The sequence below is a fragment of the Triturus cristatus genome, chromosome 11 (assembly GCF_964204655.1).
Source record: "Triturus cristatus chromosome 11, aTriCri1.1, whole genome shotgun sequence".
NCBI lineage: Eukaryota > Metazoa > Chordata > Amphibia > Caudata > Salamandridae > Triturus > Triturus cristatus.
This window is the reverse complement of record NC_140594.1, coordinates 401,318,012-401,333,398: the sequence shown is the minus strand read 5'-3', so window position 1 is coordinate 401,333,398 and position 15,387 is coordinate 401,318,012. Positions and strand designations below refer to the sequence as shown.

The 15,387-nt window shown below is 44.2% G+C and overlaps 1 protein-coding gene across 6 annotated transcripts in view; it reads right to left on the bottom strand.

The window, feature by feature from the left end:
* The window catches only part of LOC146784304 (uncharacterized), a 106,464-nt gene that overhangs the window by 77,702 nt on the left and 13,375 nt on the right, over positions 1-15,387 (bottom strand). For all 6 annotated transcript variants that reach the window (XR_014970860.1, XR_014970861.1, XM_085635705.1 and 3 more), the window contains exons 2-4: positions 9,627-9,693; positions 8,950-9,016; positions 7,201-8,351 (exon numbers count right to left, since the gene is read on the bottom strand). Coding sequence is in view for 4 of the 6 variants with exons in the window: in XM_085635705.1 (XP_085491831.1) it covers positions 7,201-8,351; positions 8,950-9,016; positions 9,627-9,693 (1,285 nt within the window). In the remaining 2 variants the exon portion in view is untranslated. The remainder of the gene's footprint in view (positions 1-7,200; positions 8,352-8,949; positions 9,017-9,626; positions 9,694-15,387) is intronic.

The following is a 15,387-nucleotide window of genomic DNA, read 5'->3' as shown; positions in this document are numbered from 1 at the left end:
GTTTTTATATGTGGACACAGTATTCTTGGGCATACCCAGTGCTTAATGTAAGCAGATGGTTGCATTTGGAGCCCACTGGCACTCACTTCTAGGGATCACAAAGCGGGCATGGAGGAAGAGAAAGATGGAGAAACAGTAACAAGGGGGGAAAGAAGGGATCAAAAAGGACCTGCAAGAGAGATAGAGGCAGGTGCCTATGGTGGATTAAATGGAATCATGAATATATAGCCTTGGCATTCAGCACCCCAACCACTGACAGCTCTGGCAACAGACTTCCGAGAAAAACTTTGGACCCAACACTTATTCTTTCACAAATCAGGCACTGCGCATAACCGTTGAAAGGTCAGTTTGACGGAAAACACAAAATTGTCTGTTCCACTGAAGATCACACTGTTGCACATGCAAACTACTGAAGGGGCAACAACATCAGCAGGGGAACTGGACTGATCATTTCAACAGTTGTTTCCTAGATCCATATTCAGACCTGCTCAAGTACTAACAGGAGTTCCATGGGGAGTGGTCCAGATGGCGACTGTGTAGGTCGTGTCTGCTCGTCGCTCCGGCTCCGAATCCGGGCCCCGGCCACACCTTGGAGTAGCAGCGCCTATAACATACACTCCTTACCCCGGGAAGCTCCGCGGAACTAACGCGGACTGGTATGGTGGCCTCGTCTGGTGTCTGTGTCCACTCACTGCCGAGTTTTGAGAGGGCGAGCCGCCACTGGGTGCGGCCTTGAGTGAGGCCGAGCAGGGCCACGTGACGCAGCGGCAGCCAGCTGAGGAGAGTCGCACCGTGGGGAGGGTGCAGGCGGCGGAATCCGGTGCAAGGGAGCGGGGCACCACGAGTGAACGACTGGTGCGGGACCCCGCTGATGACCTTCCGGGAACCGCACAGAGTTGCTGACAAAAAGTCAGGGTTGGCTGAAGGTGTCAAACATGACATAGGAACATTTAACAGCTATGAACATCTCGAACAACAGCTGTAAAAAACTAGTTACACCAAGAACATGCTCTCCCATGTCATGGGGGTGCAACAGGGATGTAGGAATGTGATTGGTGTATATTAGTGCACTTAGGGCGGAGCGATCTGAGGCGTGGTGCTTCTAGGCATCAAGCGGAGAATTAAGGCGCAGCATTCTTGATGCTGATGTCAGATCCCTGAAATCCTAGTCTTTGTTTGACAGCTGGTGTAGAGTGGAGGACGAGGGTTGTAGTGAAATTTCCTGAATGCTGCCAGCAGAGTCCATGACGGGTGGTGTTAGATTCCAGGACCGTGAATGCTGCCTGGCACTTACTACACAGATGCAGCGCCATTGTTACTGCTGAAAGATTTCAAGGAGCTCAAATGGTGCAGACTCCAGAGGTGAGTGTGTGTGCTGCTTTACGCCCTTGCGGAGAGGCCACGGGATAGGGTCCTTCATTCAGATCCTGAGGAACAAAAGCAGTGTTCACTGGCAGCCAGTCCTCAAGAGCAAGGTTTGGGTACTTCTTGCAGGTCCAGGATGGAGATTGAGAGTTTGTTGATTGGTTCTGTTTACTGGAGATTCCTGGGTGCTGCTGGTAGATCTTGAGTGAAGGTGGTAACGGTACTACAGGTGCAACAGTGCTTGATGCAGTGGCCACTGCTACAGATGGACAAGAATGCTGTGCAGGAATCTGGTGAGCTACAGCCTCAAGATTGATCCTTCTGTGGCCCTGCACTGACGGAACTTGTAGTCACTTGTGGTTAGCAATGTTATCCAGAGCCAGCTTACTACTCCCGTCCTCCTCTAGGAACGTGTGTTCAGAATTTTGCATAAGTCTAGTCAAAAATATTCTATGACCAGGGCCCCAACATCAAACCTGGAGGAAAGAGAAGTCCTACTGAAGAGGATGAGGGCAAATGCGTTGCTCCCTACTGTCTCACGTAGAGCAAGACAGCCTGGCTCACCTTTACGAGGAGGTCCTGACGAATGTCTCAAACAGTTGTTTGTGATGGGGCTTCCTTACATATGGCCAGTAGTGCTCCTCATCTTTAAAAAAAATTAAAATAAAATTTCTTCTGGAATACCGTCTGAACCCTCTTTAAATTGCCTTCGAAGTCTTCAAGAAATGTAAAGAAATGTTAGGTACCCACAGAACAAGCTATGTGACTAACAAATGCCTTAAACATGTCTTTGAAGAAAACCTTTGAAAGAGCAATATTGCACGAAGGGGTGTTTAGAAGAGCACGCAGCTCTAGATTTTCAGTCTTCTTTGAATCAATGGTTTCTTATATTAGTGAATGTATCTTTTTTGTGCAACATCAATGCGGCCTTTGTCAAAGACTTAAATGTACGTTTTGCCCTTTAGGAAATGTTTGGGAATAGCCATGATCGAGACGCTGTGAAACACTGGCTATAGCTATGGAACAGCCCACCTCTGCAGTATGTCCTTGAATAAAAGGTATCGGGTAAAATCTGGGAAGGTACTCACAAGTCAGGCTAAATACATTAATAGTGGGACACAGCTTTAACACCAATTTAGAGCTTGAAAATGTCACAGGTAAAATAACATATCAAAAGATACAAAACTGAAAATATAGAAAATTTCACATCATATGGCTTTCATAAGAAAATGATAATTCAAACCACAAAATTACATCACAAGATTGTGCTGTGGTATACCGTTCCCTAGATTACTTCTGATTTTCCAAAGTCTGACGCACCTGTTGTGCCTTGTTGAGGTGATGAATGCACGAAGAGTAGCAGTATTGGGACGCACATCGGCATTAACTCGGAATACGGAGGCCTCAAGACTGTAGGTGGTTCCACAGTCAATAGACTAAATATGTAAACATTGTGCAATATCCATGAAGACGTGGCTGCGATTAGGTAGCCCGTCTGTGAGGTGTATGTATTTTTTTTATGAAACATATTTTATTAGGGTTTCAAGGTACATAATGGGCCAATGCCCGCAGTAAACATGTTGAACATCGGATAAATTCAAGGTACCTGCGTTTGTGAAAAACTGGAACCCCTGCATAAAATGCAGGCAATACAACATAAACATGACAGAGCATTTTAAACCCCACAAGATAGATCAAATTAAGATATTTATGACCACCAGTGACCGTATAATAGTATCGGCCAGAGTGAGGGCCAGGAAGAGTAAGTGCTGTTTATATTTGCCCGATGTCCCCCGTGAGCAATGTACCTTCGAGGGAGTGAAATTCAGGCAGAGTTTCAAACAGTGCAGGAAGGGGTTGAGGGCGTGACGCAGTTAGAGATACTTATAAAACTGTGTCTTGTGCAATTGAAAGTCTGTCTGTGGCTGTTGAAAAGATTGGAGGATAGTGCCCCACATGACATCTCCCAATGTAGATATACCCAACAGATCCGACTTCTGGAACCCTGCCAGCGCTACAACAGGGGCAAATATGTACCATGCCATAGCGGCGTCACGCAGCCTTGCCACCCTATATGTCGGGCCATATATCTCCATATCCAAATCACTACTCTACCGGCAGGTGGCGAAAAATCTACGTTTGCATGGTTATATAGGAGCTGGAGGAGGGGTTTATGCTCCATTGCCCTATGCTCAAGTTTATATGCTGGAGTTGTGCCACCATTCATTGTTGACGAGTAAGTGGGATGCTGCATAATATGCATATACGTCTTCAGCCGCAGTATGTGGACTGCCTGCAGGTGCGCAATGCTACCCTGACCGCCCCTCCACCCCACAAGAATTTATTGTGAATGGCGTTAATTTGTGTGAACCAAGTGTCTGGTATATCATAAGGAAAGTTCTGGACCCTATATAGAAAACAGGGGAGGGAGAGCATTTTAAAAATCGCAGACCACCCATTCAAATGATAGCGGAAGTTGAGACCAAAATCGCTCTCATATCCCGCAGGCTAGCCATGAGTGGGGTGTTATGGGCTCACGAGATTTTCTGGCAGGGTGAGACAAAAATGCCCAGATATTTGAAGCCTGCAGTCGCATGCGACAGTTGTGCTGCCAATGTGTTGAGTTCCTGGTCCCCGCACACAGGGAAAATAACTGATTGGTGGGATTAGTATGGAGGCCAGATGTTTGTCCAAATACTCGGAGAATTTTCAGGATATGGGAGCCTGAGAACCAAGGGTCTGTCATGAAGAACAGCACATCATTGGCATAGAGTGCAATGTGGTCGGAGCAAGACCTAGACCACTCGGATCACCGGGTCGCTCCATACCCATGCCACCAGGGGCTCTACCGCTAGGGCAAAGAGTAACGGCGACAAGGGGCAGCCTTGTCTTGTACCTCGGCCATTTGTAAAGGGGGCAGACAGATGACCCACCACCCTGACTGAGGCGGTTAGCTCTGTATATAGCAATCGTACGTAGGCCTGGAAGCGTGGGCCAAAACTCACAGCTTCAAGGAGTTGGAACAAATATGTCCAACTGAAAGAATCAAATGCCTTTTCAATATCGGCGAGCAGAGTCGCCGCAGGGCGACCCAGCTCAGGAGCCTTTGCCATAGCATTATGGACCAACCGTCTGTTGTCTCTGTTAGAGCGATGGGGCATAAAGCCGGATTGGTCCTGAATAGATGTGCGGAGGCAGTCTGCGAGGACTTTACCCAAAAGTTTGGGCTCAAAATTTATAAGAGAGGTCGGGCGATATGACGATGGTTCTTCGGGTGGGTGTCCAGGTTTTAAAAACAGAACGATCTCTGCATGTCTGCGGCACCTGGCAGTCGCATGCCTCATTTAATGCTGCCAGGAAATGCAAGCCCAAAGCACCCATGTGGGGCTTAAGGAATTCAGCGGGAAATCCATTGGGTCCCAGGGTTCGGCCCGGACGAATATTACCAAGGGCTATAGTAAGTTCGTCCACCGTGATGGGGACATCCAATTGCTCTCTCATATGATCTGCAAGAGTGCGGGGAGGAATGTCTCTAAGAAATTCGGCAATTTGGTCTTCTGATATTTGCTCAGAGGTGTACGTATTTTTAAGGGTTGGTCCAGACTTGGGATAAGATATCTATAAGGACTACTGTATTGTTCAATAGATCATCATTTATTACAAAACACGACTTCCGATACGATTTTAGGGGTTCGACCCGATAGGTGTTTGATATCGATGATTTATTTAAAACGTACAAGAGTTTGATAGTCTTGTCAGGACGATACCATCGAAACGCATTGACGCTCATGGTCCCTAATCTGTGATGTGGGCTGGCACAACAGATAAAATATTTATTTACCATTGTGTTCCAACCTGAATTTAACTTTGTTACAGATAGTACACTTTGTCATTCACAAAACCTATCTAACATACTCTACTATTCTTTAATCCTTTTTATCCTCTTTTCCCTCTTAGGATTGGTGTATTTATATACCTTTTAAGTGTACTGTATAGATAGACCCTTATGTATACCTGTATTTGGTTTTTCATGCTGTGAATTGAGAAATCTTTTTAGAATGGTTTCTAATAAAACATTTTGTATGATTGCAAGTCTATATTTGCGTAGTGGCATACTATTTTTTAAAGTAATCTTCTCACTTTGTCTGCAGTTGAGCAAGGGTGATTGTTGGGTGTGACTAATGAGAATAATGTGATAACCTAGTGATTATTGGTTGTCAAAGAAAAAAACGTACATTTTCTCTGAGGTGATGAATGCAGCATCACGTTCTATGGTTCAGACCGAATGCTCCTATAGTGCATGCTAATTTCACTGTCTGTAAATAGGTGCTGACCTAATGTGTAACCCAAGTTTCATGACAAATTCAAACAATTTGCAGTGCATAATAGCAAGGCGGACTCTATACAAGTCATATCAAAATGTCATAATCCGCAGGTAGATAAAATGTGCAAGATATTGGGTTGGACCGCAAGAAAATTATTCATTCAGTCTAGTATTTTGAAAGTGTACAGCATGACATGCACAATTTCAGACTTTAATATACGGTTTGGGATTCCACATTTATCTTTTTGTGAGTTTTATCACAGCTCTGCTCGTTGGTGTGTGGGAATTCTGGAAGGATGCAGTTTATGAAAGGGCCGCTATCAATACGAGTAAAGAAAGGCTACGGGCTCCATTAAAACCCAGGCTAGGGCTTTAGGACACTGAGCGGCCAAAGACTGGGGCGACCTGCCAAGAAGTATTACTGTTGCATCTAATCAGCATCTAAAATATTGGAACATCTTCAGGAGCAAGAAAGTCTTTTGGGCCCATGAGATTTCTATGCCTGATAGGCAGAGGTTACTGCAACACACATGCTGCCTTCTCATTACCTCATAAACTTTTCTACAGTTATGTTTTTGTGCCATTACTTGGCCCGCAGCGTCAAAAATGAGCCACAAAATTTCAGCAAACAAATAAGTCAGCATTCAAACCAAATATTGAACCAGTTGTACAATTTCCAGAAGGACGTTTAGAGAGAGCTGGTGGAGCAGCCAATTCGAATTTCAGGGTAAAATAAATAATTTTATAGGGCAGAGGTTCTGAAAGAAAGCCTTTAAGCAGTCTGCAACACAAGATGATGCCTGTGATCCACTTTCCGCAAACTACTCCAGGTCCCCAAACAATAGACACAGACTATGAATCTTGCCCGCAGACCATTATCTCTTTATAGGCCAATTACTTGCTTAAAAACATAAATCTCCAACATCCTTAGCAGATCTACCCCAGCCCGAAACAGATGAAGGGGACAGTCAGCCGTTTTATCTATTAAGAAGTACACATGCTATTATTAACCTTTCTGCATTAAAATATATCATTTTTAATCACATCGACTGAGTGGAAACTACATCAAAGGGGAGGATGGCCCTGGATGTAAAAGTCCAGTCTCTGTCAAGTCACACAAGATTGCCACTTGGGAGCAAGTAAGATGTAGAGCTACAGACGCTGTGAATGGCCAAATCTGAGACATGTCATATGTAGGTGAGCCATACCTAGCTACCTTGATTGATCACATACTACCATTGCTACACACCCGTGCCCAAACTATAGCTGTCAACTGGTTACTTATCATAATGTTTTCTTTCATCCACTGACAGTTGTTTGCCCAACATCAGTAAGCTTGTTGGGACGTGCAGATTCATCATTATTTTTGAGGTGAGCATAGACCTTGTAATGCCAACATGTTTAGTGATGTTGGGGGGAAAAACCAGCACTGGCCAAAAAATTCATACTCATGATACAGGTTAATTGATAGATGTAATTAAACTATGCTTGGTACATGTTTCTTTTCTTACCTGCGGATTTCCTTGGCACTCAACTGTTCACTATCTTGCCTTGGTTTCATTTCAGTCACTGCCTTTCTGGGAGGCACAGAGGCTGCCCATGGGGCTGGAGTGAAAGGCAAAGCTCCCCTGGACTCTGATCTGCCAAAGGCTGCAGATTCTGCGGTGCCCAGAGAATGCCGGCGAGAGATGGGGTCCCTTGATTTGTGCAGTGTGGACTCTACAGTTTCTGTTATGGGCTTGGAGCACATAGTAGTGTTGTGCTTCGTGACACAACCTACTGCAGTTGGCCTTGCTGTGACCTCAGTATTCTTGGTCCTTTCAGTCCTTATTGTGCTCCATGTTTTGCCCGATGACGAACATCCATTCCCAGCAGCACCCATAATGGGCTTTACTTTAGCTACCTTCCTCTCTGGCTGCAATTTCTCTGATGGCCGAGTCCTGCAAGCAGCTGCTGTCAGAGCCTTCCTTGGTGGAGGCATAGTGGGGATATGAGGCTTCTGTGCACGCCTTGGAGGATCTGCTGCCTTGGAAGTCTGGCGACTGCTGGATTTCTCATCTGTGCAAGGTGCCACATTTCTGCTTGTGCTCCTTGCTGTGCTGCTCCGTAGAGTTCTGCGACTGACCACAGTGTTCCTATGTCCGGTAATACGCGCAGTAGTCACTGCAGACACTCCTCTAACCTGTTCGCGATTGGTTTTAGTTTCGATAAGAGGGTCTCTAGTAATAGCATCATTGTTGGAAACTCCCAGCGTTGGCTCTTCCACATGTTTAGTTTTCAGAGGCTGTTTTTCAATCTGGGGCAGGCTCTTCACTTTTGGCTGGATAGGGGCAGGGTGTACCATGGCGGTTTTGGACCTTTCATGCTTTCCAAACATCTGTGCCTTATTGAAACCAGCAGCACTTGGAAGCCCTTGGGCATGAGCGGATCCTAACCTTTGCTGCGGCAAGACGTCGCCTTTCTGTGGTGCCTTCCTTGTGAAAGACCCTGAAGGATGGGAGTGGACTTTGACCACAGGTTTCTGGGGCACAGTCTGCAACTTCTTGGGTGCATCGGTTTTGGAGGGACGAAGGGCAGGGCCTCTTGTTTTTTTAGGGAACTCTGTAGATACATTTTTTGGCATTGCTGAAGAGATATGGAGATTCTCCTTCTGGCGCACACTCTGAAGACAGAAAAAAAAATAATCAGGAACAACCTCACAGCCCTAGTATTTCAATTTAGTACAAATATACTGGAACTGACTGGGAGTCACAGTACTGAAACAGCACTGAATTAGATGGAGCAATGGATTTAGCCTAGATTGTGTACTGCAGAAGAGGAGCATGACCTGGGTTTAAGTTTAATGGCCCTTTATGTGTGGAAGTCACAGATCTGAAACAAATCTGTGCTGTAGGTCAAGATAGAGATGCATCAGCAGAGCCCTGTGGGGCCCCGATGAGGGTAAATCAGACAGTGTCACAAGTCAGGGTTGTGGTGCATGGTGCAGAGCTGGCCTCAGTACTTTGGGCCTGATTTAGATTTCAGCGGACGGGTTACTCCATCACAACAGTGATGGATATCCCTTCCGCCAAAATCTAAATCAAGCCCTTAGATTTCACACCAGTGCACTAGCAAAGTTGAAATATTACACCGTGCTTATACGATTGCACTATAATAAATTCAACAGGATTTCAATACATTCAAACAGTGGATGACCTTTAGAACAAAACAACAACAAAAAGAAATCATGCGTAGTTAAATGAAGGTTGGTTTCTACTTACCACTCCGGCTTTAAAAGACTGAACTCGATCTGCAGGCAGACGATTTGTTGCATCTCTTAGGTAGGGCCTATTTGAATGTAAACATGAAGACGATTCAGTACTTAACACCCAAGGCATCCCACCTTAAAGAGGTCAATGTGGAGAAACCAGAAAAACTGTACTTCTGCTCCAAGAAAGCAGTACAACAGGTGTCAAGAAAATGACGTTCAGAAACTTCCCAGAGAACATTCCTTTAGTACTGTCTTAAAACAAAGTAATTCTTACATCCTGCATAAAGCTACAAGGCTTCATAAGTATACAAGAGCCCAGTAAAGGTCTTTTTATGACCCAGGACAGGTCAAACAATCCTGGACCTCCCATTATTGGCTGTGAATTACTTGGGTAAATTGCAGGTAGATGCTGCAACTAGAGCATAAATAACACAACAAAAACTTCACACCATAAAACGAAGCAATTAATAACAGCACCACCGATAATCCTGATCGACCCCCCCCCCCCCCCCCTCCAAAGCTGTAAACAATGTCCTTCATTGCCCAACATGGTTGATGATTTCTCAAAATATAGTAGTTTGTACAATAGTGCAATGGGCACGACATAAAAAGAAATAAAACAAAATGTTCTAGTCATAGCAGAGCTGGCATTGGTTTTAGCAGAGGAAATGCATGTATTGAACTCACTTTGGGTTTGGAGGTTTCAGCTTCCCTTTAGCTGCTAGGTACTCAAGGAGCTTCCGGTGCCGCTCTTCTACAGGAGATGGGAAGAAGAAATTAAACACAAGCCAACTCAGTGAAAGTAGGAATATCGCAAACTGATCAATAATTGATCAGCAAGGCACTGTACTGTCACAAGTAGTATTTAAGACAAAAACACTTCAGTTTTTCAACGGACCCATGACAAAACAGACACTACTTGTGCAAACCAAAGACTCATGTTCTCCACCACATGGCTTACAATATGCTTGAGACAGATTAAAAAGGAGATGACATCACCTAAGAGGCACAAGAAGATATTGGTGCTGGTTCATCTGTACCACTCAGCAAGCCGTGGCCTTACCCGATCTTGAACTTGTACCGTCCAAGGCACACAAGTAGCCACTTGTGTGCCCCAGATCTCCATCAGGGATGAGGAAGAATACTAAAGGGCAGATATACAGCAGGCCACAGCTTTCTTTGTGCCTCCAAGTCAACTGGCAACCCAAAGTACTTTCTCCAAGAAGTGTAAATTGATGCCTGTATGCAATGACATGATTGAACTATATTCCTGGGTCTAAGTGGATTATAAACTATTTGCAATAAATCACAAACCTATTTAGGAACTGCTAGGTACCACCATTTGTGTACGGTTTGAAAGGAAAGTGTTGCTTACCCCGTAAGCATCTGTTTGTAGCTTGTAATGATGTAGATTCACATGCCCTGTATACTCCTGCCATACAGTGTCGGGCTTGGACGTTTGCACGTTTTTTACTTTTTTTAAGGAAGGCTTTTGAGGCACAAGATGCAGTGTGGCTTCTTCCTTGGTTGGCAAAGTGCATGGGCACCTACTCCATATCAGATTGTTTTTCGCACAGCGAGTGAGAGCAGTATGGAGTGGCTAGTAAAGAACGTAAGGTGAACGTGCATTGGTAAAGGAAAGTAAATGGAGAATAGGAGGACATCTATGATTAGAGCCACACACTTCTAGCAATGAGGGCCTGCGCATGTGTATCTACAGCACTACACTCTTCAAACAGATGCTTACAAGGCAAAGAACATTTTCAGTTCGTAGCAGGTGTTACTGTAAATACACATGCTCTGCATAGTCTGTATGAAGCGATGAGTAACGTATGAATGAGTCAGATGTTTGGAACAGAGTCCTGAGGACTGTTTAGCCAACCATTGCTTGTTGCCTGGCTACAATGTTTAGTGAAGGTGAGTGGGTATGGCCAAGTAGCTACCTTACAAATGTCAGATGGAGGAATGTTCCCCTACAAAGGCCATGGTTGCTGCTTTTTTATCGGATGTCTAGAGTGTGCCCTGGGGGTGACAGGGAGAGCTCTTTTAGCTTTAAGATAGAAGGTCTGGATACATTTGACTATCTATCTGACAATGCCTGCTTTGGAGATGGGTTGGCCCTTGTGTGGTTTCTCAAAGGCTAGGAACAATTGGTTAGATTTGCGGAAAGGCTTAGTCCTGTCAATGTAGTACAGGACAGCCTGTTTGACATCTAGGATGTGAAGGGTGCTCTCTGCCACGGAGTACAGTGGAGGGAAAAGATACAGGAGCTCTATGGTTTGATTGAGGTGGAAAGGAGAAACGGCTTTGGGGAGAAATGTTGGGTTCGTCTAAGCACCACCCTATATTTGTGAACCTGAAAGAACAACTCTTGTAGCGTGAAGGCTTGCAACTTACGTCTAAGAGATGCAACAGCCACAAGACAAGCTACCTTCCAGGAAAGGTACTGGAGGGGGCAAGTGTGGAAGGCCTCAAGAGGAGGTCCCAGGAGTCTGGTGAGTTCCCCCTGCACCAGTTTCCAGTCTGGTTCTGGGGGAACTCTGGGAGGGATAACTCGAGGCCCTTTATGAAAGCTCTAATGAAGGGTGCGCGAAAAAGGGAGGAATGCTCCCTGTTTTGCATATAAACAGCTTTGGCTGCTTAATGGAGCTGCGTTGAAGTGTAGGCAAGGCCTAAAATCTGTAGATGGAGCAGATAATGTGCTAGACTGTGGGATCTGGAGGGGTTCTAAATGTTTGTGGATTAAGTAGTGGACAAATCTCTTCCATTTTGTTGTAAAGCAGAATTGAGTGGTGGGCTTGCGGGACCTCCATAGGATATCCAGGCATTCTTCTGGAAGACGCAGGTAGCCAAACTCTAGCACCTCATGTGCCAGATGGATATATTGAGCTGTTTGGGATTTGGGTGTGTGATTCGTCTGATTTGGTCAGGACCCTGGTGAGACGGTACTGAGCTTATTGTGGGAGCCAATTGACATCCCAAGCAGTTCAGTGGTCTCCAACCTTTTCAGTAACAAGAGCTACTTTTGTTGAATGAATATCACCCAGAGCCACCATTATTATTAGGTCTGTAATAGTGACCACACACACACACAACATTACATCATAAGCAAGATTACTAGCAGGGTTATCTCAGTGTATCAGGCAGGTTTTCCAGTCATAACATATAAACAGTTGTCAATTTTAAATGACTCTACATGGGTAATAGATAGCTCAATGTCACTGGCAGCGAGCTACTGTATAAGTAATATGTATGCCAAATGACATAGAATTTATCACTCAAATATCAGCTTTAAATATATTTTAGAAATTGAGACATTTTTCTCCAAAGGTTAGCCTATGAATTCTGAACATACACACTTTTCCATCTTGAAAACACACTCATTGTTATCATATCTTAATTTAGCCAAGCAAAAGCTTCTTAGTGGGGTGAAATGCACACAGGTGAGCTACGTAGAGGGAGCTGGTGAGCCACCAGTAGCTCACGAGCCACTCGTTGGAGAAGCCATTCTAGCCCATGTTGGGGGTACTAGGATAAGAGCCTGAAAGGTATCCAGCGTTTTCCAAACCACAAAAAGGAAGAGTGGCAAAGGTGGAAAAGCATAAGCAAAGGTCCCTGACCAGTTCATCCACATTGCACTGCCCATGGACACTGAGTGAAGGCAAAGTTTGGGCTCTGAACGAAGCCTATAAAAGAGGGTGCCCAAGAGGCCAGCAGGCAGCAGAGGTGTTAACTTGATCTTGCCTGCCTTGTAAATGAAGCAAGACCACTCCTGTGGACTTAGCCTGCGGTACACCTCACATGTTTTAGTGTTCCCAATGCAGACTCTAGAGTCCCCTTTGGCTCAAATGTTGCATCAGGTGTATGATCAGCTGTATGAGTAGACCAAACAAGCAGCTGAAAATCAACTATACGTTACAAAGAAGGACTGTATACTGATGCAGTATGGGGCATGTAAAACCAAGCACTGAAGGCTCCAAGTTTGTAGAGAACTGTATATTTTAAGGCGGTCTACACAAAGTCCAGGAATGGCTTAGCCATTGCCCAATTGTGCAGCAGATATCTGAAGATTGAGGAATGAAACTGTGTAGTGCCACAGGTTACAGGACTGTACAGTCGGAACAATGGAGACGTATAAGTTGACAACTGTATAGTTCGGCTGTGTGTTGACAGTACCAACAGTAAAATGATATCCTGCTCCTAAAGTCTAACACTGCTAACATCGTCATTATCATTTTATAAGGCATAAATGCCCCAACAACCTATCCACTTTCCTGTCTGCTGTAATGCCATTGCCTTTACTTTGCCAATTAGTTTTTGCTGTGCCATCAAAATCATGTTAGAAATAGAGGTGGGGAATAAATTTCGCTCTGCCGGCGCAGTTCGCAGAGTTTTTCCCACTTTGCGCCACGCCTGTAATGCGGAGTTCTGGCAATATTCCGCCAGCCACCACATGGTGGTGGGTTCTCTCGCATGCAGCTCAAAAACACCAAGTTTGGCGAACGAGAATTTGCATCTCCTACCGCGATTCTCTGGTGCTAAACGGCACTTGGTGAGATTTTTTCAAAGCATGTGGTAGCGATTGTTAGCGCTGAGAAAGCTGCTTCTCAAGTAGAAAAGCTATTCGAACGATAACAAAGAAGCAGCGCCCTCTGGTGCGCAGTGTGGTGCTGCTCGTGCGGAACAAGCTCCCTGCGCAAAAAAAACTCAGCACGGCGTAGAGATTTTGGGACGCTTGAGGAGTCTCACTGATGTTTTTATGTAACTCTCCAAGTTCTGCACACCCTCCGTTATAACCAATTACTACAAAAAACATTACAAACTATTACAAAACATTACAACACAACGAAACACCATTCTACTACTTACTATATATTAACCCCTTCTGTGCCACGCCCTTTCCCCCTCCTGTGCCGGGCGTTTAATTAGTGGGTGGGGTTCATGACGAGATGGTCTTGTCATGGGCACAGCGCGACCGTGCTCCATGACGAGACTATCTCGTCATGGGCACAGAAGAGGTTAAAGGACTACTCTGTGGTAAGTGAAATGCTATATATAGTAGTCAACCGTTTTAACTTGAAAATGCTTGTTTTATTTTAATTGAATTTATGGAACTTTATTCCAATCATCATCAATTTGCAGCAGGTTAATTATTTCTTTTACCGATTGGCACAATATTTCCGATCTTAAATAAAAGGGGCACGCTGAGTCCAGTAGAAACACAATTTAGTTGTCATAAATAGTAGGAGAAAATCAGAGGCCGATGAAGTTGAACCAAAAGTTACAGATACAAAGAATTACAGATGGGTAAGCATGAGTATCAGGAATGTTTTTCACTGAGGTTCTGAGCGACTTAATAATAAAAACGCAAAGCACAAGTCTCTATAATGTCACTCACAGCCCCCACATGATAAAACATCCTCTTGATTCACAGTTATCAACCTACAGTTTCATGTCGTGCATGAGTCCCAAGCCCATCCACTATTGTGAACATACCTTTCAAAATGTGCCATTTTTCCTATACAATTAAACAGACTGAAAGGGGCAGGCTCCAGCTTGACAACTATACAGTAACAGTTAAAAGGCGTGAATAGCAGCATTTTGAAAAGCTCCTAATTTCGGTGAATGAGAATGGGACCCACATGCAACAATATGTATTTTATTAATCGTGCAGTTGTGTTCAGACACAGCCTCCTTTCAGACCTTTATCTGCCATGTGATCTTAGCTATGTGGTGATAACCTCAGAATATTTTCTGCATTTGTCTTCTGTTTGAGAAAATGAGAGTTTGAGTTATGGTATACCGCAATATGTTATGATATGTTATATGTATGTAAAGTGCGCAAAGGTATACTTGCACTAAGACTGCAAAAATATACAATTAGCCAGTAAACAGATTAGTTTTATCATCTCTCTGAATACCAGATGATCGCCAGTAAGGTGCAAGTGAGATGGGAGAAAAATTCCACACTAAGAAGGTTATATATAGGAAAAAATGTGTTCTCCTGAGGTTGACTTAAGGACCATTGGGGGAGTCAATAAACAGGCTGCAGCCGACCACAAATTTCACCTATGAATGTCAACAGTGTCTAAATCCTTGATAAAGGATGGGATTATTCCAAAGATGCCTTTATAGCATACACAGAGTGCTTTGAATGTAATTTGTTCCTCGAATGTCAGTTCATGTAATTGACTAAGAATGAGAGAGACTGGGACTCGTCATAATAGATTTAAATTACCTGGACTGACATTTTTTTAATGGTCAGATGTTTTTTCAATGTAATTTAAAGAAGTGCCAGATGTAATACATTATAATAATCCATGCGAAGCCTATAATAATCTGTATCACTGTAAATGTATGATCTGTTGGCTACAATCGCTGTATTTCCCTTAATACACACAGATGTAAGAAACATGACAATGAAAGCTTTGCAAAATGTGCGAAGACA